Source organism: Ictalurus furcatus, chromosome 6 (assembly GCF_023375685.1).
Source record: "Ictalurus furcatus strain D&B chromosome 6, Billie_1.0, whole genome shotgun sequence".
NCBI classification, from domain to species: Eukaryota; Metazoa; Chordata; class Actinopteri; order Siluriformes; family Ictaluridae; genus Ictalurus; species Ictalurus furcatus.
The window spans coordinates 7,131,416-7,155,828 of NC_071260.1; the positions used below are offsets into that span (position 1 = coordinate 7,131,416).

Sequence of the window (24,413 nt, forward strand, 5' to 3'; positions counted from 1 at the left end):
CTAAAGCTCTGCTGACCTGCTCCCAAATGAAGCAGTAGGTGAGTTTAATGTCACATGATGATAGTGTGCCATTCAGATGTGGATTCCTGTTCAGTGCTACTTCAAAAAAATATTTAAATATTACCACAATTTAGACAAAAAGAAGACTATTTTAATAAGCTGCTGTCCTACTGTACCATACAGCGACTTATTGTTTGCTCTTGGTTAGTGGTCGTAGTGAAATAGACTTATTTATTAATATAGGCCTAATATCGAGATTAATTTGATAATATTAATATTAGAAAATGAAATTTATTATTGTTATATTATATTATTATATTATCATTATTGTCATATCGAAGCAAACCAGCGACTCCATTTCCCAGAATGCATGACCAACTACAAACATGGCTGAAGAGGACTACGCTTCCCACACACACGTTCACCCTCTCCGGAGTTCTAATCAGAGACACCTGTTCCCATTTACACTCACAATCACACCACACATAAACGAGACTGTTCAAACATTAAGTCTTTGCGAAGTATACGCTCAGTTGCCTTGTCTCTGTCGTTAACCAAGCCTTATATCATGTCTGTTTATTCTGGGTTTTTTGGTTGTTGTTTTTTTTTATTTTGCTTACGTTTATGATTTCGTCCCTTTGCTCTGCCCTATTTGTGCTGTTTGCCTGATCACCTGATCTCTGCCTGTTCAGATTATTGTCTTCTGCCTTATGCTTTGGACTTGTTGTTGTTGTATTAAACTGCCATACCAGCATTTGCTTCTGTCTATGCCTCCATTACGTGACAGTTACAGTAGTAGTAGTAGTAGTAGTAGTAATAGTAGTAGTGGTGATGGTCTTTTTTTTGGGGGGGGGGGTAAAATTATTAGATGTGGATTGATGTTAGTGCTAAAATATAAAGTTTCACTCCTGATTCAGGAGTTGTACAGCTGAGTGGTGCAGCTCTCCTACACTGCACCCAGATGATGCCCCCTGACTAGCTAACATGCTTGATTGTTTAATATTCTTTGTCACACTGTTCTTCTGTTTCTGTTTGCCTGTTTTACAAATATGACTTAATATCTGTTCAGTGCTACTTTTATGTTTTCATTTATGTAAGTGGTGTTAAAAATTGGTCTAACCTTCAATGAGCCAGTGTGTTATAATGTGTCGTGTTATGGGTCAGAAAGTCCAGGGCCACTTTTTTGTCCCAGGCCACCCCTGATTATTGCTATTAATGCTAAATAACATATGCTGAAAATTTAAATATCGATGTTAAAACACTGAAATGAGGGCCTCATTCCTACATTTTTGCCTAGGGCCCCCAAATCACTAAATCCACCTCTGTGTATTAGTGAATAATAATGGTATATAATTAGAATTAAATTAGTATTTGGACTTTAGACTGTAAGGCTTTTATGTCTTCTATATAATTAAGTAATAATTGTACTTGTATAAAATATACATTATGATGGGAATCAGAATAGGATTTTATACTAACGCTCATTTAAAATATTATCACAAATCAGGCTTGAAGACAGTGACAGATGAGATATACACATAAAATATTATCATTTCATCCGTGTACTCAGTGTTGGAGAATCCTTAACTTATCATCTGGATTTTAAAAGATCCCACACAAAAACCCACAGAAGCTCAAACAGATGATGTGACTTTCTCTAATTATATGTTATCTGTCTACAGTTATAGGATATGAGAAATAACAATGATGTATTTGCTTTGCTACTATTCATTAAATTACATTTCAGTGTAAAAGTTTGCATGATCTTAATTTGAAATCATGAAAACAATGGTTAATGAGAGCTATGTTTCACAAATGTTCTTGAATTTAAACAAATATATTTTTGTCTGCTTTTGCTAATGGTGCTCATAAGACCTGATATCTTCTTGCCCTGTGAATGTATCACACTATAGTGGTAAGTGTGCAGGTATTATTCTTATTAATGGCCTGTTAAGACGGTCCACATTTAATGTTGATCTCACCGCTATTGCCTTGTGGGTAGGCTGACTCACCAATGGCATTGTAGAGAGGTTCTCCAGTCTCTTTGTCCCACACCAACGTCGTCTCTCTCTGATTGGTCACTCCAATGGCTGTGTAAAACAGAGAAACTTCCATTTCACTTTTATACAATGAGGCCCTCATGGAGGAGCATAGATGAAAATGAAGCCAAACATAAATAAATTCAAACACACACACGAATGCATGCACCTTTAATATTGGTGATGTCAATCTTGAGCTGAGTGAGTTTCTCACTGGTCCTCTCCATGCACTCGTACACAGACTGCAGGATCTCCTTGGGGTCTTCTTCCACCCATCTCACAGCAAAAAAACAACAGATGGCACAGGAAGTAAATTAGAGCAAGGAAAAGCTTTGAACCAAAACTGAAATGCAAATTATAAGATTAAATATTTCATTATTCATTACACATTTTTTTATATATGGTATACATGTGCAATATATACAGTATATATAAATATACATAAACTGTGGGACACAAAAATGCATCATTCTTACTCATCCCTTCATTTCCAGTTAAGTTATGCAATAATGCACTGTCAGGAAATTCTGTCAGAAAATATAAACCTTTGTACTGCTTATTGGGGACTTTTGTTAAAAAGTTAAAAAGTCCAAAAAGAAAATAATGATGCAACTTCTTGTAAATGTTTAATGAAATTTCTAAGGAAAGACTGTCATGTGTGCATGTGTTGCTAAGCATAAATGCGTTCTAAGCTTGATCCAGTATTGTCCTGATAAGGTCCATTTTATGTTTGTGTGATTATATTATCTTAAGTAGAAAATCTGAAATAGTTGTGTTAACCGACTGAAATAATGGCATCACAAACATATTTTAGATTAAGCAGGGTTGCCAAGTGAAAATCAGAAAAAAACATCTTATTCTATATATAAACATCCTATATTTCAATAATAGACTAATACTGCTTAAGTCTGCTTTAACTAATTTAAACCTGTAAAACATTTAAACCTGTAAATGATCATTATTTAATATTTTCCTTTTTTTTTTTTTTTAAAGTGAAGTTGTCGTGATCATTAAACTGTAATACTTAGATTTTGATAGTAATCAACATGCCCAGTTTTATTATCTATTGACTGCACATGCCCTATTGGAACTTTTATTCTAGATTATTATCCTTCCACTAATGGCAGTCACGCACAAGGATTACAGTAGGGTCAAATTGTGTTTTAAAATGTTTCAAACTAGATTCCATCATTCTGTCTTAATAAATATCAAAAGGTGTATCCTTATTGACTAAAACAACAGCATTGACTAATAACAAAGAGCAATTAAGAACTTAGGGACCCATGGGCTGATACACCATGAAGGCCCCCTTTCCATGCCAAAGGTTCTTATGGTTATAAGTTAGCAAATTATTGTCATAGTAAGGTTATCCTCAGCACTCAGTTCTCCACTAACATCTATTGGTTTAAAATAAGTGGATATTGCTGGTGCAACAGGCAATGCTTCTATCTCTCTTGTTTCTTGCTCTTTTAGGGTTTTCTCTTTTGGTTCCACTTTTGCTCCATTTGCAACTTTGCCAGACATTACACACATACTGTATATATCCTTAGCTAATGAATAGATGCCAAGATACATGTCTGTGTTGCCTGACTGGTCTCTGTGTCATCACCAGAAAAATAAAGACCAATTATTGACAAGGTTTTTTATTAAAGTGCACACAAGTTATGCTCATTGGTTTGACTGTCAAAACTATCAATCTTTCACAATTTTTTTTTAAATAAAACAGTCTATAGTTCGAGACCACTTGGACCAATTAGCCCTGTGACTAATCTGTCCATGACTAATAGTCACATTTAGTGGACCTAATCTTATCAATATGATTGGCACCCTGTCCAGGGTGTACCCCGCCTTGTGCCCCATGCTCCCTGGGATAGCCTCCAGGTTCCCCCGCGACCCTGAAAAGGATAAGCGGTATAGAAGATGGATGGATGGATCTTATCAATATGATGTTTTTTGACACTGATGTTAGACAGAGACTTTACTAAAAGCTAAACAATTTTAAATACCTTAAATAATTTAAAAATGATTCTACTCCTAATAAGTGATCAAATAAAAACCCAACAGGGGTATCAGTCGCTAACTATGAAGACCTGTTAAATGTTGCTGAACAGTTAAAAGTGTTGAAAGGTTATTGTAACTTACCCTTCTCTGGGGAAACTCTGTGTAATTTCCACCTGATGCTGACTGACAAGCTCAGCTGTTTTAGCATTGAACACCTGTGGAGAAAAAATAAAAACATACCACGTTGAATAACAACATGTCTGGACCATCTACTAAAGTTGTGGACTACAACTATCATGGTCCTTAGCCCATAACCTCATCACATGGCCTCCAATCCTATCCCTGCTCAAAGTCACCTGGTTACTAATGAAACTTATTTGCAGTCGCTCTGCTCACTTTAAATAACCTGGACTGTGGATGATAACTGGAAGTAAGATTGATATTGACTCCTGGTTTCTTCCAAACTTTGGAGATGAATTGGAGACTGCTGTCAAATGACCTCATGCAAAAGCAGGAAGGCATGTTGTTCAAGTGGTCAGTATGCATCAAAATCAGAAGGCAGAGAGGTATGAGTGATGAAACTAACTGCCTTGAAATATCTACTCAAGGTCTACACTAGGTATGGTAGTGTTGGGGCAGCTGTGGGTCAGGTGGTAGAGTATGTTGTCCACTAATCACGTGCCTCCACATGCCAAAATTTCCTTGGGCAAGACACTGAACCTCAAGTTGCTCCTGATGGCAGGCTAGCGCCTAGTGGCTTGGTGTGTGAGTGTGTGTGTGTGTATGTGAATGGGTGAATGAGAAACTTTGTAGAACCGCTAAGGTTAAAAGGCGCTATATACAGTAAGTGCAGACCATTTATCATAGGAGAGGGCAAGGTAGTAACAGAATCCACACCAAGGTCAGAACAAAGATGTAATCATGGACCGTACTGTCCTGCAAATATTCGGTGAGCCAAGACTTGGTTGGTATTGGTGGAAAGCCAGAGGAGTGAGACCAAGATATGAGTTGACGCAGAGGCACATAGGTTTTGTTGGCATGACAGTTCTCAGGACAGGGAAGCTCTGAGATCTGACTGATATCTTCATCAATGTCCAAATGAGTGTCATTCACAATTTAGGATAGATTCCAGTTATGATGAGTTCTTAATGCACTTACTGAAATAAAAGCAGGAAGGCTATCTACCTTAGTGTTCTTACTTATAGGCCTATACATATTGTTAAAAATGAAAGGAAAAAAATAGGGACCCACAGGATTTATGAGGGTTCTGTCATTAAGTGTTCTTTCCAAATAAAGAAAAAGTGCTAATAAAGTCAGATGAGCTAGAACTACTAAAATGGGCCAATCCTTCAGAACTACAAAAATGGGCCAATCCTTCAGAACTACAAAAAAGTGCAAACCCTTTTGGGGTTTAACCCCTGTGGGATAATAAAGCACCTACCCCTACTTTAATTCAATTCAGTTAAATAAACTTTTATTTGTATAGTGATTTTAACAATGGACATTGTCACAAAGCAGCTTTGCAGAAGCACTTTAGATGCATCCATCTCTATAATAAAGGGAAATTTGGATCTGGCTGCAAAAGGCTAGTTCAGCTCATTCATTTCACCTGATGGTGTGAACACCTTCAGTATGGAAGTTAACGTAGTGACAGTATTGTACACTATATGGCCAAAAGTTTGTGGACACCAAAACTGCCACCTCAAAGTTTGAAGCACACATTTGTATAGGATGTATTTGTATGCTATAGCATTACAATTTCCCTTCACTGGAACTAAGAGGCCCAAACATGTTCGAGCACCATGAAGACATGGTGTGTTAAGGCTGGAGTGGAAGGAATTGAGTGTCCTGCACAGAGCCCTGACCTCAACCCCACTAAACACCTGTGAGATGAACTGGAACACGGACTGCACTCCAGACCTCCTCACCCAACATCAGCACCTGACCCCACTAATGCTTTTGTAGCTGAATGAACACACATCACCACAGTCACACTCCAAAATCTAGTGGAAAGCCTTCCCAGAAGAGTGGAGGATATTATGATACTGGTGCTTGAAGGTTTGTGAGAATTTTCTATATATCTGCATAAAGATGAATTAAACCTAATCAGTCCTAAAAGTGGATAAAGAGAACTCAATTAAGCAACTGAGATAATATATATATATATATATATATATATATATATATATATATATATATATATATATTATACTTGGTCATTTATTTATTAAGGAAAATGATCCCATATTACATAACTGTGAGTGGCAGAAGTATGTGAACCTTTGCTTTCAGGATCTGGTGTGACCCCTGCTAATAAACGTTTCCGGTAACTGTTGATCAGTCCTGCACATCAGTTGGAGGAATTTTAGCCTGTTCCTCAGTACAGAATATCTTCAACTCTGGGATGTTGTTGTGTTTCCTCACATGAACTGCTTGCTTCAGGTCTTTCCTAAACATTTCTATTGGATTAAGGTCAGGACTTTGACTTGGCCATTCCAAAACTTTAAGTTTATTCTTCTTTAACCATTCTTTGGTAGAACAACTTATGTATGCTTAGGATCGTTGTCTTGCTGCATGACCCACTTACTCTTGATATTCAGTTCATGGACAGATGTCCTGACATTTTCCTTTAGAATTTGCTGATATAATTCAGAAGTCATTGTTCTGAATGATGGCAAGTCGTCCAGGCCCAGCTGCAGCAAAACAGGCCCAAACCATGATACTACCACCACCATGTTTCAAAGATGGGATAAGGATCTTAGACTGGAATGCAGTGTTTTCCTTTATCCAAACATAACTCTTCTCATTTAAAACAAAAATTTTATTTTGGTCTCATCTGTACACAAAACATTTTTCCAATAGCCTTCTGGCTTGTCCATGTGATCTTTGAGATCAGTGACTTTCTCCTTGCAACCCTGCCATGCACACCATTGTTCAGTTTTCTCCTGATGGTGGACTCAAACATTAACATCAGCCAATGTGAGAGCAGACTTTGGTTGCTTAGAAGTTACCCTGGGTTCCTTTGTGACCTCGCGGACTATTAGGGTAACAATGGTCTTAAATTTCCCCCACTTGTACACAGTCTGTCTGAATGTGGACTGGTGGAGTCCAGAAATCGTCTTTGTTCGTGCCATGATACAGTTCCACAAAGGTGTTGTGAAGATCAGACTTTGATAGATCCCTGATCTTTAAATAAAACAGGCCGCTCACTCATACCTGATTGTCCTCCCATTGATTGAAATCACCTGAGTCTAATTTCAGCTTCAAATTAACTGCTAATCCTAGATGTTCACATACTTTTGCCACTCACAGATATGTAATATTGGATGATTTTCCTCAATAAATAAATGACCAAGCATAACATTTTTGTCTCATTTGTTTAATTGGGTTAGTCACTGAAGAAAGGTTAGTAGGTCAACTTGACATCCACTTTTACTAAACAGTCAAAACAAACGTTGCACTATTTTATTTGAAACTTAAATTCCTGATTGTGAAAAATGCTTTACACTAGGTATCAGCACAGTATATTCAAGAAATGCACATCTACCACAAAGTAAATAGGAAGTGTTGAGGTGATTTATTATCATTATTCTATTAAAAATGGCATGTGGAGCTCACAGTGAGGAAAGAGAGGATAAATAAGTTTAAAGAATACTTTCCTTATTAGGTATTGTCACTTAAAGAACACAAAGAAAAAAAACATAAGATATACTGTACATCCTAAAACATTATTAGTAGCAGGGGAAATAAAGGATTCATCCACATTAGGACATCAGAAAAAAACCTGCATTACTACACAGCACTATGATGAAACTGCTGTAACACTCATTCACCTCATTTGTTAAGAGGTCAAAGGTTAAACTGATGAACCTGTACTTTGACCTGTTGTGTTTACTTAGTTGCAGAAATCCAAGGTAGGTAAAAGTTCTACAGCAGTCTCAGTGAACTACACTGACCAAACAACCGATAAAGCAGTTACATGATATTATTGAAGTCATGATGTCACACGCAGGAAGTAAAAACAACTACTGCACTACTGCAAGTCACCTATTTCTAATAATGTCACCAATTTTAGTTAGTTTTGTTGGTACCAGTACCAGCAACTCATTTAGAAAAGAAGCATAACCTCACTCATTCAAATCTATTTCCACACACATAGTTAATTTTTAACACTTCTTTATTGTTCGCAGTAAATTCCAGAAAATTTTATTCACTCATTTATTGCATAAAATCAATGTAACAGCTATCTCCTCAAGAATATTATGTTGTTGTTATTGATTATGATGATGAGGAGGAGGAGGAGGAGGATTAGTACTATTATTAGTACTATTAGTAGTAGTAGTAGTAGTAGTATTAAAGTTTTTTTTTTTTTAATAAATATTATTTCTGTGCTACTTAGTACTTTTCCAGATTAGGACAAAGCACACTATGTAGTACAGTAGTATGCAACCTTTAATATTGTTGAATGAATATATTTCAGTCTATAACACACACGCACACACACACACACACACATTCACTAACTCACCAGAAACCTTGTGGAGCTGGTCCCCTGGTCCACTGCCCCAACCAGCGGATCATCCGCCATGCTATCACCCGAAACACTGTGTGTGTGTGTGTGTGTGTGTGTGTGCGCGCACAAGTGTGAAGTTACTGTCTCGCATTTATATATCCGCGCGTTTGTGTGTGTGAGTGAGAGAGAGAAAGAGAGAGGAGAGGCTAAAGGACATGATCACAGACACAGTCACTACGTTTCCTGGCTGAGAGCTTACAGACGAAGTCTGTTAATGGTGGTGTTGTTGTTGTTTATTTCACAGATTAAATCCGATTTGTGATATAAAATCCAAAAAAGAATCAGTATTCACGTACCGATGTGTCATTCACAAACGAGCCGACTCTTTGAACCGACTCTTTCAGATGAGCTTAAACAAATGATCTGATTCACTGTAAAGAGCCGAACTTCCCGTCACTGGTGTGTTGACTCTTCTCTGTGTAACTGACACATCACGAGGGTCCAACTCATAATGTGTTATCACGTCTTATAATGTGTCTGTACTGTGGAGGGAAATATTATTATGAATCAACAGGAATCTTTCTGCTTCGGTGGAAGTTAAGTCAAACACAGCAGCACAATAAGCAGGAATTTAAATGTTAGTAGTGACTCATCCCATTATAGAGCCAAAATGGGAAGAGTTATGGGTTGAATTTGACGTTGAAGTTGAACTGATATTGAACTTGAAGTTAGAAAGTGGACGAGTATCTGAAGTCTATACATGGGCATAACCAGGCATTCTTTGGAGGGGTCATGACCCCCCTTCAGTGTTGAGGGAATACCAATCTGCCCCCCCCCCCCCCCCCCCCCCCGAAATTTGGTACAAAATATTTTCTATATTAGTTTTCTAATTTCTAATCCCTTTAATTAACCCTGCCAACAGATCTTTTCTTCATCTATTCTATTTATTATGCCCATACTCAACGCAAATTTGTTGATATATTTTAGCAGCTCAGTCTGTGAGAAATGGAGACAGCAGCCAAGTGTAGAAAAGTGCAGCAGAACATACGAGCTCTTTTTTCAGACAGTAAGTAACTAGATACTAGTTACTAGGTAACAGTAACAGGTAATAGTAGGTAACCTTGGCTTAGTATAGAAGGCATCATACCATGGCTTGGTTTGTTCTTAAGAACGTCAATTAACGTTTGATATTTGCACACCCACGAAGTAGGCTAGACCAGGGGTTCCCAAACTTTTCCAGGGCAAGGCCCCCCAAATGGCATTAACATTTGACCGAGGTCCCCCTTTTGCAAGATGTCTTTAAAACACCTTAAAAATACAGACTTCTGAATATATCCCCCTTTTTTTATGAATAATTACATCTTACATCTTTACATTACATTACATTAGGAATTGATTGTGTGTGTGTGTGTGTGTGTGTGTGTGTGTGTGTGTGTTTTCACAACAAATTGTTGAGGCCCCATGTGCGCCCCCTGGCGGCCCCCACTTTGAAAACCACTGGGCTAGGCTGTCAGTTCCAGTTTTTGACCATTAACGTTACATTCGCTTGCATATCCTCCCGCCGAGTTCGCTGTGAACCCTCACATTGTGACAGACTGTTATAAATGCGAGTGAAAGTGAGGAAAGTTGCACAGCATTTCGTTCCTTTACACTACATTTGGGCTAAGGACAACTAAGTGATTTTACAAATATAAGGCTCAGCATAGTGCTGAGATGTGCTAGCTTGGCAACGAGAGATATGGAACTAACATCTGAGTTGTGGTCATATTGTAGTTATCCATTCAGAACTAGTTATGGCAGTTTGTCTTTAGATTTAAGAAAATAAAACTCCAGTACCCTTTACATAGCTAACGTTTCAGGATACAACTATATATTGTTGTACACTTTGTACACTTATTACATAGCAAGCTAAACAGCATGATGACATTAACATAATAAATGACACCAGTTACACAAACAGAATATTCAGTTTATCAAATTAAAACAATCATCTAAGTCAGTCATTGCTCTTCTGGGAAAATAATGGTACCTGGTCACAATGCAGGCAGCACAGCATTGCTTGGAAGCATCCATGGGGAAATTGTATTTACAACATATATAGTGTTGAATTTAGTTTCATAGTAGCCATCCTTTCTGAGTTTGTTTAAAAGTCGTGATTGCGTGTTTAAGTGTTAGCGTGTGTGGTTTGCCTGAACACATCTTAGCTCGCCTCTACTTGGTGTGGTAGGTTTCATGGTAGGTTATGGAGCAGAGAATACATCTGCCCACAGGACATCCACAGCACCCTACAATTTCCCCATGCTGTGGGAGCTTCTATCACTCAGAAATCACGTGAATTCAAACGGTAACTGTAATCCTAAAACTATGTTCTAATTATGTGAATTTTCAGTATCAAACTTTGGATGTGAGGGGGCAATGTCCATACCATGGTTACGCCTTTGAGTCTACATACTGTACCATCTGCTACACATACCATATGAGCCCCATTGCCATCCAGCAATGCTGTGTGTGTGTGTGTGTGTGTGTGTGTTTCTGAGCCTATGCACTCTCCTGATCCTTTACATTTTTCTCAGTGGAGGAATTTTTCTGATTGGCCAGTTCAAATTTGAGTGGGAAAATCACTCTGGGGAAGTGGGGGTGGGGTTTAGACCTTCAAGCGGGAAAAATTAAAGCGTTGTATGTTTTTAGCCAATCATTAGTGACTAGTTTTATTTTACTCACTATTTTATGTGTGACTATGAAAGCATATCAACCATATTAATTAATGTAAGATTTACTCTACAGAGGGTTTATTACATTGTTTAAATTTTGGAGGGAAATTTGGTTTATGGCAAAAGGAGGAAGAGTATGGCTTTTCTGTGATTATATAAATTACATATAGCTTTTAAATGTTTGCCTGTAAATGACTGTATATTAGTAATTTACAGGTAAACCAATCCTACTTTTAAAAAATATTTTAATGTTATTTTTTACTATTTACAACGAGTCTTCAAAAATATATATTTTAATCTGTTTGTGATGTCATGTTTAAAGCTACACATTTCAGCCTTTTTAACCAGTGAAGGAACAGAGATATTCAGTATAATCTGTCAGCAGGTAGTTTGGATTTTTGAGGTGCTATTAGAGTGTACTGAAAAGTCGTAGTGTCCTGCTCTTCTTATAAACACCAACACAACACTGCTTTCCTTTTACTCTCATCTATTTATTTATCTGTTTATTTATTTATTTATTTATCTTTTTGTTTATTTGTTTGTTTGAAGCGACCAATCTAACTTTGTTTCAGGTTATTTGTATTAAATTTCAGAAAGTGGGTTAAATTTCTTCTGTAACTATTAAACTTTACCTGATCATAATGAAGCTCATAACTGCAGAAACATAGTAAATCATAAACTAATCAATGTTATTTAACAGAAAGGAGGCTCGATATTCCACAATAAACACTATGGAGTCTCATGAGCAGAAATAAATAAATAAATAAAGGAAGGAAGGAATAAATAAATAAAACACATTTCTTTTTTTGCATATTTGCTCATATATTATGTGGTGGATGTTATAAATTGCCCATATATTACATTTAAATAAAAATAAATAAATAAAGTTGAATGATGTTCTGTTATTTCCTGAATATAGTTATAAAAACACTTCACTTTTAAATGGTGTGTTAGTAGTGAAATGATTTTATTATTTTATTAGAACAAGTGTATTTGTGTTGTAAAATACACATTGTGAGTGTGTGTGCGTGTGTTTGTGTGTGTGTGTGTGTGTGTGTGTGTGTGTCCAATCCGCATCGCTGTTGCGTCATGTGGTTTTATATACACATATTACACTCACTGACCTAAAAACCTCAGACATCAGAAAGTCACACCCTCCATCATAAATGTTTATCATGTACCACCCTAAAGCTAGTGACTGACTTGAGAATAGATTGAATTTCTCCTGCTGAATAAAACATAATGTTTTTATGTTTTGATTTTAACTGAAGACGCATTCTTAAACCTAATCTGGATTTATCACCTGACCATATAAACAGAAAATAACAGCAACAACAATTAAAGGGTGGGGTGGGAGATATATTACAAGAAACCAAAAACAAAAATAATTATATAAGAATAAGAATTTAACCACTCAACTGAGTACACTTCAGTTCAGTTCAATCTGAGGTCACTGAGGTTCATGTGATTGGTCAGATGACCTCCTGAAGGGAACACACCTTTTAATTTTAACAAATAAAATCACAAACTTTATGTCTTTTTGCAAAGAAGAGGAACAGGTGTATAGTTTAAGTGAGAGGGTACAACACAACTGAGTCTTTCCTGCTCTAAAATATGTGCTGGTGTTAGAGTAGAAAACTAATTCAACAGTGGACTGTTACTGGACTCAGAATCTGAGTTGCTCTATGCAGTGTTTTCTGTAGTTATGTCCAGCAGATGGTGCTGTATGCTTAAGGCAAAAGCACATTAGCGATTAGGATTGTGTTAAAATAAGGGCAGTTCACATACTACAATGCCCTCCACTAATATTTGGTAAATATGAGCAAAAAAGGCTGTGAAAAATTTTCTTTATTGTTTAACCTTTCTATCTTTTGTTTAAAAAATAAATCATAAAATATTCTGCTCTCATGGATATCAAACAACTGCAAACAAAACAGGTTTATCAAAAAAATCTTTGTTAAATGTAGGTGTACAACAATTATTGGCACCCCTATGAATTCATATGAGAAAAATATATTTGAAGTATATTTCCAGTGATATTAAAAAAAAAGTTTAGTACACCAGGGTGACTAGGAATGGGAAATTGTTAAACCATGACTTCCTGTTTCATAATATGAGGTATCACATAGACCAAATTCCCTTAGTCATTCATAACAATGGGTAAGACCAAGGAATATAGCTGTGATGGGCAGCACAAGCATTGAAAATACCAATTTCCATCATCAGGGCAATAATTAAGAAGTTACAGTCAACTGGAAATGTTATGAAACAACCTGGAATTGGAGGCGCGTCTATACTGTCTCAACGCACTGTGAAGAGGACGGTTTGAGTGTCCAAAAAATCTCCAAGGATCACAGCTGGAGAACTGCATAAGTTAGTTGCGTCTTGTGGTCAGAAAGTCTCCAAAACTACAATCCGAAGTCATCTACATCACCACGAGTTGTTTGGAAGGGTTTCAAGGAAAAAAAGCCTCTACTCTCATCCAAAAACAAACTCAAATGTATTCAGTTTACCAGACACTACTGGAACTTCAAATGGGATCAGGTTCTATGGTCTTTTTGGTCTTTTTGACAATAAACACCAGAGGTGCGTTTGGCACACACAGAGAGGTAAGCATATGGAAAAGTACATCATGCCCACGGTTAAATATGGTGGTGGCTCTTTCATGAGGACCTGGACATTTTTTTAGGATACATGGCATCATGGACTCTATCAAATATCAATAGATATTAAATGAAAACCTGACTGCCTCTGCCGGAAAGCTTAAAATGCACCATGGTTGGATCTTCCAGCAAGACAATGATCCAAAACATACATCAAAATCAACACAAAAATGGTTTACTGACCACAAAATCAAGGTCCTGCCATGGCCATCCCAGTCCCCTGACTTGAAACCCCATAGAAAACCTGTGGGGTGAACTGAAGAGGAGAGTCCACCAGTGTGGACCTCGAAATTTGAAGGATCTGGAGAGATTCTGTATGGAGGAACGGTCTCAGATCCCTTGTCATGTATTCTCCAACCTCATCAGGTATTATAGGAGAAGACTCAGAGCTGTTATCTTGGCAAAGGGAGGTAGCACAAAGTATTGATTAAAATGGTGCCAATAATTGTTGCACAACTATATTTTACAAAGATATATGTTTTTGGATAAACCTGTGTCTTATTTGCAATCGTTTGATATCCATGACAGCAGAGTATTTTTGTAATTTTTTTTAACAAAAGATCAAAAGGATCAAACAATAAAGACAATTTTTCACAGCCTTCTTTGCTCATATTTACCAAGGGTGCCAATATTAGTGGATGACACTGTACATACAGTACAATAAATTATAAACTTACATTATAAATTTACATACAGTACAATAAATTATAAAATACAATCTCCAAACATGCACTTCCACGGTTGGATTCCGGGTTCGATTCCAGAGTGGGTGCGGCGTTTATGTTCTCCCCATTCTTTGGGAGTTTCCTCCAGACTACACAAGATCTGTAAACTAAACAACAGCAACAACAAACAGGTATCACAACCACCACAATTCAGTGAAAGATACTGAACAATAATGTGAGTTAATAATCTTAAGAGATTGTTCATGCGTGTACCTAATGACCTTCTGCCCAACAGCAGTAGTAGTCAGTGCAGTAATCCAGAATGACCTCCAACATTCTAACCGATCAGGCTTCAAAGCAGCACACAGCACAGGAACTGCCCCTGCGGCCATTATTGAGAAGCTTCATGAAACTTGATCGGCAAACTGTCATCAGTCCTCATTCTCCTCAACCTTCCAGCAGCCTTCGACACAGTCATTTACAAGAGTCTCCTGTCTATCTGTATGAGTCTTGAAATTCGCAGCATAGCTCGAATTAAGCTCTAATCGAATTAAGACAGGTGGAGTACTCCTGTTTTAGTCGCATTATGGATGAGTATTACAGACATGTAAACACCTTAATCACATTATGAACGTCGTGTGAGAGTTTTCACCGCATTTTGCGACAGGACATGATCACACATGGCAGTTTTATGGCAAACAAGAGAGTTCGGCCGCGTCCCAAATCGCATACTTTCCTACTATAGGCCTGTAGTGGGGAAAAATACATGTATCTTGGCTACAATATAGACGGTAAGTACGTGGTTTGAGACGCAGCCCACGGCTTCAAGCAGTTGTCTATTAGCACGTACAGCATTACAAATAATTAACTGCACTTAAAGCGTTCGTAAAAAAAATAAATAAAAACACCCAAAACTGTATACGGTTTTACTGTATACTGTATACCATAACGAAGACGAACTGTATGTTGATGCGTGAAATTCTGGAGGGACGTCGGACGGCGTGGCGCAGTGACGTAATGACGCGGGCTGTTAATCTAATTATGTTCTAAAACATGTCAAACGGGAACATGACAGGAGTATTCTAAAAGCGACTCATGTAAACACCTTAATCACATTATTATCTTAATCAGAGTAAGGTCAATAATTAGATTACTGCTGTCCATGTAAACGTAGTCATTGTCAATCATCCATCCATCCATCCATCCATCCATCTTCTATACAGCTTATCCTTCTTCAGGGTCATGGGGAACCTGGAGCCTATCCCAGGGAGCATGCGGCACAAGGTGGGGTACACCCTGGACAGGGTGCCAATCCATCACAGGGCACAATCACATACACATTCACACACCCATTCATACACTACGGACAATTTGGACATGCCAATCAGCCTACCATGCATGTCTTTGGACTGGGGGAGGAAACCCCCACGCGCACACACAGGGCCACGGTGGGAATCAAACCCCCCCGACCCTGGAGGTGTGAGGTGAACGTGCTAACCACTAAGCCACCGTGCACCCCATTGTTAATCATATTAGCATAATTGACAGAGTAATTACTGACTTCGGTGCTCACAAGGTGCAGACAGGTGACCCAGATGAAATGTAAAGTAAAATCATATCTAAAGATTGACTGCTGAGAGTGATGAGTTTGTGATGATTTTAGTTCTTTATTATTGGGGTTTTAGCAACAGGCAAATATCAAAAAGAAACTGAAGACAGGTCTGGTATTTCCCAGCCAACTCTGAGCCAACTATATTTGATAGAAATATCAAAGATGGATTTTGTGTGCTAATATTTTGAAATGTTGCTTGGAATCACATTCAAACAAGCTTCACTTAATTGATACTTCACAGTATACAGTGCTGTGAAAAAGTATTTGTCCCCATCCTGATTTCTTCTGCTTTTGTGTATATCTCATACTAAATAGTTTCAGAAATTAAAACAAAATCCAAGTTAAAACAAAGGCAACCTGAGTAAACACAAAATACAGTTTTTAAATGATAATGTTATTTATTGAAGCAAAAAAGTTATCCAATACCATCGGAGCCTGTGTGAAAATGTATTTGCCCCCATAGTTACTAATTCCCCAAATCTATGAAACTGCACTCATAATGGGATTCAGCTGGACTAGACACAACCAGGCCTGATTACTGCAAACCCTGTTCAATCAAATCAACACTTAAATAGAACTTTTTCAACAGCACGAAGTTGGTTAAAAGGTCTTACCCAGTAACACACTATGCCAAAATTGAAAGAAATTCCAGAAATGATGAGGAAGAAGGTGATTGAAATATATCAGACTGGGAAGGGTTACAAAGCTACAACCCCAATTCCAAAAAGTTGGGACACTGTTCTATTCACAATAGAACATAGAAAACATATCATATCAAACATAGATATCATATAATGTTTAAACTTAGTAAATGTACCATTTTAAGAGATGTGCTGCAACACACCTCAAAAAAATTGGGGCAGGGCAACAAAAGGCTGGAAAAGTAAGTGTTACTAAAAAGAAACAGCTGAAGGTTAATTGGCAACAGGTGAGTAACATGACTGGGTATAAAAAGAGTATCTTAGAGAGGCAGAGACTTTCAGAAATAAAGACAGGCAGAGATTCACCAATCTGTGAAAAACGGCATCTACAATTTGTGGAACAATTTCAGAATAATGTTTCTCAACGTAAAACAGCGAATACTATGAATATCTCATCATCCACAGTACATAATATCATCCAAAGATTCCGCAAGGGACAAGAGTGAAAATCAATATGATATGCCCTCAGGCGGCACTGCATTAAAAACCAGCATGATTCTGTAATGGAACTCACTGCATAGGCTCAGAAACACCTCCAGAACTCATTGTCTGTGAACACAGTTCACCTGGTGCCAATTAATCTAATTAGTTGCAAAATGTTCCTCCAGCTGTTTCTTTGTAATAACCCCTTACTTTTCCAGCGTTTTGTTGCCCCGTCCCAACTCTTTTTGAGAAGTGTTGCAGCCACCAAATTCAAAATGACCTTTTTTTCATTAAAATGGTGCATTTACTCAGTTTAAACATTTGATATGTTTTATATGTTCTATTGTGAATAACATATGGGTTTATGAGATTTGCAAATCATTGCATTCTGTTTTTATTGACATTTTACACAACATCCCAACTTTTTTTGAATTGGGGTTGCATTTCAAAGGCTCTGGGTCTCCAAAGAACGACAGACAGAGCCATTATCTCCAAATGGAAAAACTCAGCACAGTAGTGTGTCATGTGAAGATATTGTTTATTGTTTAGCGATGTCACTTTAAGTCTTTACGACTGTGAGAGAGTGAAGTCACACAAAGATGACACGTTATACAGAGATGTGGCATTATAGAGAGCTGATGTATAATGAGTCTTTATTGGTCACATATACAGTAGAGCACAGTGAAATTGTTTTCTTCGCATACCCCAGCCTGTCAGGAAACACAGGGACAGCCATGATACAGCACCCCTGGAGCAGAGAGGGTTAAGGGCCATGCTCAAGGGCCCAACAGTGGCAGCTTGGCAGTGCTGGGACTTGAGCCCCCACCCTTCTGAGCAGTAACCCAGAGCCTTAACCGCTAAGCCACCACTGCCCCGTATGAGACTGTTTATAAAACAACAGAGATCTGTTAAGAAACTGCCTCTCCTCAGTCATTCTACATGGTGTCAGAAGTGACGGAAAGACAGGATTTGAATGCGTATTGATACGATGGCATCGATAAACTGACAGAGTGGACGGACTGGAGACAGCAATTTCATAGATTCCGGGCCACTAATAAATTGGCTAAAGAGGATGGAGAAGTACAAGTGAGTTGTCTCATTTATGCCACGGGAAGCAAGACAGAGAACATTCATAAATTCTACTCTGGCACTTACACCTCTACTCTGCGCAACTCAATTAACGGATCTTGTATGGTAGCACTACTTGTATTGTTCTCTGCTTGATATATCGCTTTGCTTGTATTTTCTCATTTGTAAGTCGCTTTGGATAAAAGCGTCTGCTAAATGAATAAATGTAAATTGTAAATTGTTTGTGTTTGCCAAAGAAGCACAGAAAAATTAATTCACGTTCATTCTGGAAAAGTTAAATGATTATTTCTGCCCGAGGAGAAATGTAATCCATGAACATGTGTGCTTTCATCAGAGAGTGCAAAAGCCCAGAGAGAAAGCAGAAGTTTACATTAGGGCACTGTATGAGCTGTCTGAGCACTGTGAATTTGACAACACGTGAGTCGAGTATATTCGCAACCGCATAGCGGTCGGCATTCTGGACTGAGATCTCTCTCACAGACTGCAATTAATAACTGAGCTCACGTTGGCACAAACATTTCAAACTGTCCGGGACTGTCAGAGAAAGTGGCCATACAAGTCAGCATGCAAGGAGAATCAGTGGGCTCAGTAAGGGCGGTTGCCACCTCAAATAGGAAATCTATGAGTGGACAACATAAGCCTAAAGACAAAAGCCGAGCAGACAGTCATGTGAAATGTGGCAAATGTGGAAATGCACAGCATGCAATTGATGAGCGTTGCCCTGCAAGGAAAGGCAAATGCCACAAATGTCAAAAAATTGCACACTGGGCCAGAGTATGCCGTAACAGCAAGTCAGTAAGAAAAGTCACTGAATGTTTAGACCAACCTGCATATTTTTTTAGGTACTGTTTATAATGCAAATGAGCTAGAAGAACAGTGGACAGTGTAGCTCTTGGTTGGGGCCACCCCCGTAACGTTCGAAATAGACACCGGGGCTGACGTGAACATCGTGGCAGAAGAGACTTTCAGTACATTAGTCCCAGTAATGACACTTAAGCCTGCTAATATCACATTAGATAGCCCTGGAAGCAAACTCGCCTGTTTGGGACAGTTTCAAGCCACTGGAGTGTATAAGGAGAAGCTTTACCCATTTTCTGCCTATGTGATCCGTGGACATAAAGTCAATAATCTGCTTAGCCGCTCTCTATCTGCCGAAATAAACCTTGTAAAGAGAGGCGAGGAGGCTATTAAAGAGGACTACTATGGGGCTCTCAAACACTACAATGCATATGGTGAGCACGGCTCACTTAAAACAGACCCTGTAAAAATATACTTAAAAGAGTCAGCACAGTCACACGCTGTACACACTGCAAGGCTCGTTCCCATACCAATGCTGCACAAAGTGAAGGAGGAGTTGCACAAGATGGAGAACAACTGTGTCATAGAGCGTGTAACACAGCCAACAGAATGGTGCGCGTCCATGGTGCCTGTCTTGAAGAAAAATGGCCAAGCCCACATTTGGGTGGATCTAAAAAGATTAAACGAGGCTGTAAAAAGGGAGCAATATGTGCTACTCACTGCTGACAAGATCATAGCTAAGTTGAATGGTGTATAAGTGTTCTCCTCTCTAGATGCAGCCAGCGGGTTCTGGTAGATTCCACTCCATCAGGATAGTTGCAGACTTACCACCTTTATTACACCATTTGGCAGGTATTGTTTCAAGAGACTCCCTTTTGGCATTTCCAGTGCCCCAGAGATTTTCCAGAGGAAAGTGTTAGAGACAGTGCAAGGGCTGGATGGTGTGGAGGTCTTTATGGGCAACATACTTGTCTGTGGGCCCTCCCTAGAACAACAAGACACTCACCTAGAAAAGGTGCTGCAGAGAATAGTCAACAGAATTAAAGCTGAACTGCAAGAAATGCAACCAGACAAAACCAACTGCGGTTCCTGCGTCACCTAATTAATGAGAAAGGGGTGCAGCCAGATCCAGAAAAGTTGGATGCTATCCAACAGCTGTCCCCACCACAAAATCTGCAGAAACTTAAAAGGGTGCTGGGTATGGTGAATTATTTGGGGAGGTACATCTTGAACCTTTCGACAGTAGCTACGCCAGCAGCTATGGACTGGGAAGAATGCTTCTGCAGCTCCATAAAGATGTATGGAAGACATTGGCATACTGCTCTATGTGACGTACTGAAGCAGAAACTTGTGCAGATCGAGAATGAGTACCAGGCCAATGTGTGGGCCTGTGAGAAGTTTGAAAAAAACCTGTGTGACCTGATGAGTTTAAGTTGGTGACAGATCACAAGCTGCTGGTTCCTCTCTTCAACAACAGGGGCCTCGATAATGTCCCACTGTGATGTCAGAGACTTGTTATGCACCTAATGAGGTTCAAGCCAATAGCTGAGTATATACCAGGCAAGATGCTAGTTGTAGCTGATGTGCTGTTCAGGAGCCCTCAGGACTATAACACTGAGGAAATGGAAACACATACAGATGTGGAGTGCTATGTGGCTGCAGTAATGCAAGGTATACCTGCGACACAACGAAAAATGGATTGCATTAGAATTGCCACTACAACAGATAGTGAGCTGCAGGCTGTGATCACGCTGATTAAGACAGGATGGCCGCAACACAAGAGTCAAATTCCTACAGTGGCCAGGGAATACATGATTGCAAAAACAGAGCTCTCAGAGCATGACATTAGACTTCTAGGTTCAGCATTGGTGCAATTCAAAGGTTGTGGGTTCAAATCCCTCTAGAGTCATTTGCTTTCACATGGGTGTTGCCTGTTAGTTTTATCTATACCAGACAGGGTATCCTGTTGAATATGGAAATTCCCTACTCTCTATCTTAGATGGAATGCTTTGTTGCCCCAGTTGAAAACAACGTCATCAAGTTCCCCATGTTTCTACTCATTTGGCCAAAATGACACTGAAGCTGTGCTAAATTTAAGTTCCTAGAAAATACCATGTCATGGATTCATGCCATAATTTGTGCTCACACATCCAAACCTCAAACTAGCATTCTGCTTAGCAAAGATTAGAAACATGTGCTGAGTACCCTCAGAGCAATTGCTTGACTAAGAGTCAACAATCAGTTCAGAAAGATGGCACTTGGAATATATGGTGCTGTGGCTTAGTTGGTTAAAGCGCCTGTCTAGTAAACAGGAGATCCTGGGTTCAAATCCTAGCAGTGCCTGATGCATGTTCCTTCTTTAGTTTCAAGAGCAATGCCTTCCATCCCTTTGTTACAGAGAAGAGAAAACACCAGCAAGCCTATATTGGTTAGGTGTCACATTGGATGGTGACTTCTAGGCTTGATTCTGTTAAAACCTTGTGGGTTCAGGTCCTGCTATATTTGTTTGCTTTCAGACATGTGTTGCATGTAAATTTCAATGGCTATCAATAGGAACTCTTTTGTAATTGCAGCCTAACGAATCTGGGAGAAAAGGGAAATGCCACGCAGGGACGCAAAATTGCCCCTCAAGCATAGAAAAGATCCAGAGTGCGAATCTCTTCAATGCCTGATACAAGACTCTTCTGTTTGTGCAACAGTTATGCCTTTCTTACAGCCTAAGATGACACACCACACAAGCAAGCCACACACATCCAAACCTCAAACTAGTATTCTGCTTAGCAAAGATTAGAAACATGTGCTGAGTACCCTCAGAGCAATTGCTGTCAACAGAATTTTGGTGATATGTTTGTAAAGACTATGGCTGGAGATCAGATAGTATCTCTGATCTGCTGTGGCTTGTCTGCTGTTTAGGGATATATATCTTGACCTATGTTTGTGATTTATCATAGGTTGAGGATCCTAGCATGCCTCAAACCAGTGGTAGGAGCAGCATTCTGACACAAACAACATGTATGCACATGCCAGATCAGCATCTGTGTAGGATGCTTATGTCTAGGCTACTTTAGATGGAGCTAAGGTCTTCAAAGGAGGATCTCCAGGAACAGGGTTGGTGACCACTGGTCTGGACTATCTTTTTCTGAATCTGACACCACAGACTGTGCATTTCGTGGCTGGTTGAGTAGATGCCTTAATATGTGATCTATGTCTGCATGCCGTAGGCATAAATCTTAGCTTGAGTAAGAGTCAACAATCAGTTTAGAAAGATGGCACTTAGAACCTATAGTGCTGTGACTTAGTTGGTTAAAGTCCCTGCCTAGAAAACAGGAGATCCTGGGTTCAAATCCCAGCAGTGTCTGAGGCATGTTTCTCCTTTTGTTTCAAGAGCAATGCCTTCCATCCCTTTGTTACAGAGAAGAGAAAACACCAGCAAGCCTAGATTGGTTAGGTGTCACATTGGATGGTGACTTCTAGGCTTGATTCTGTTAAAACCTTGTGGGTTCAGGTCCTGCTATATTTGTTTGCTTTCGGACGTGTGTTGCATGTAAATTTCAATGGCTATCAATAGGAACTCTTTTGTAATTGCAACCTAATGAATCTGGGAGAAAAGGGAAATGCCATGCAGGGACGCAAAATTGCCCCTCAAGCATAGAAAAGATCCAGAGTGCGAATCTCTTCAATGCCTGATACAAGACTCTTCTGTTTGTGCAACTGTTATGCCTTTCTTACAGCCCGAGATGACACACCACACAAGCAAGCCAAGATTGGTTCTGTGGGACACTGGATGGTGAAGTCTAGCCTTGACATTGATGCGATTAAAAGCTTGTGGGTTCAGGTTCGTGCCAAAGTTGCTTTCTTTCAGACATGTCTTGCATGTAGATTTCAAGTGTTGTAAACAGAAAAACACCTGTTTAATAAACAAGAACAGGAAAGCGCTATGCCCTCACTGAATTTGGAAGAACCTGAGATGAAACACCTTTGTTAATTATATCCTGGGAACTGTGACACAATGGATAGCACATTTGACTTCAAGGTTCAACATTGGAGCTATTCAAAGGTTCTTTGTTCAAGTCCCTCCTGAGTTATTTGCTTTCACATGGGTCTGGCTTGTTAGTTTTTTCTATACTAGAGAGGGTATCCTGTTGTATATGGCAATTCCCTACTCTCCAACTTAGATGGAATGCTTTGTTGGCCCCAGTTGAAAACAACATCATCATGTTCCCCATGTTTCTACTCATTTGTCCAAAATTACACTGAAGCTGTGCTAAATTTAAATTCCTAGAAAATACCGATGTCATGGATTCATGCCATAATTTGTGCTCACATATTCAAACCCCAAACTAGCATTCTGCTTAGAAAATATTAGAAACATGTGCTGAGTACCCTCAGAGCAATTGCTGTCAACAGAATTTTGGTGATATGTTTGTAAAGACTATGGCTGGAGATCAGATAGTATCTCTGATCTGCTGTGGCTTGTCTGCTGTTTAGGGATATATATCTTGACCTATGTTTGTGATTTATCATAGGTTGAGGATCCTAGCATGCCTCAAACCAGCGGTAGGAGCAGCATTCTGGCACAAACAACGTGTATGCACATGCCAGATCAGCATCTGTGCAGGATGCCTATGTCTAGGCTACTTTAGATGGAGCTAAGGTCTTCAAAGGAGGATCTCCAGGAACAGGGTTGGTGACCACTGGTCTGGGCTATCTTTTTCTGAATCTGACACCACAGTCTGTGCATTTTGTGGCTGGTTGAGTAGATGTCTTAATATGTTATCTATGTCTGCATGCCGTAGGCATAAATCTTAGCTTGAGTAAGAGTCAACAATCAGTTCCGAAAGATGGCACTTAAAACTTATGGTGCTGTGGCTTAGTTGGTTAAAGTGCCTGGCTAGTAAACAGGAGATCCTGGGTTCAAATCCCAGCAGTGCCTGATGCCTGCTCCTTCTTTTGTTTCAAGAGCATCCCTTTGTCATCCCATCCCTTTCATCCCTTTGTTACAGAGAAGAGAAAACACCAGCAAGCCTAGATTGGTTCTGTGTCACATTGGATGGTGACTTCTAGGCTTGATTCTGTTAAAACCTTGTGGGTTCAGGTCCTGCTATATTTGTTTGCTTTCGGACGTGTGTTGCATGTAAATTTCAATGGCTATCAATAGGAACTCTTTTGTAATTGCAACCTAATGAATCTGGGAGAAA

The 24,413-nt window shown here is 39.0% G+C and overlaps 1 protein-coding gene and 2 non-coding genes across 4 annotated transcripts in view; 2 read left to right on the plus strand and 1 right to left on the minus strand.

Moving 5' to 3' along the window:
* The window catches only part of LOC128608564 (glycerol kinase), a 47,524-nt gene extending 38,466 nt beyond the window's left edge, over nucleotides 1–9,058 (minus strand). Inside the window, exons 1-4 of one of the 2 annotated variants that reach the window (XM_053626378.1) lie at nucleotides 8,569–9,058; nucleotides 4,182–4,255; nucleotides 2,209–2,315; nucleotides 2,013–2,090 (exon numbers count right to left, since the gene is read on the minus strand). In XM_053626378.1, the coding sequence (XP_053482353.1) occupies nucleotides 2,013–2,090; nucleotides 2,209–2,315; nucleotides 4,182–4,255; nucleotides 8,569–8,628 (319 nt within the window). In that variant the 5' untranslated portion in view covers nucleotides 8,629–9,058. The remainder of the gene's footprint in view (nucleotides 1–2,012; nucleotides 2,091–2,208; nucleotides 2,316–4,181; nucleotides 4,256–8,568) is intronic. The other variant, XM_053626379.1, reaches the window with a different exon arrangement.
* A 12,426-nt stretch (nucleotides 9,059–21,484) lies between these two features.
* On the plus strand, nucleotides 21,485–21,558 carry trnat-agu (transfer RNA threonine (anticodon AGU)). The gene has a single exon. It is a non-coding gene; the product is annotated as a tRNA-Thr (tRNA).
* Nucleotides 21,559–24,074: 2,516 nt separating this feature from the next.
* trnat-agu (transfer RNA threonine (anticodon AGU)) lies at nucleotides 24,075–24,148 on the plus strand. Its single transcript has one exon. It is a non-coding gene; the product is annotated as a tRNA-Thr (tRNA).
* The last annotated feature ends 265 nt before the right edge of the window (nucleotides 24,149–24,413 follow it).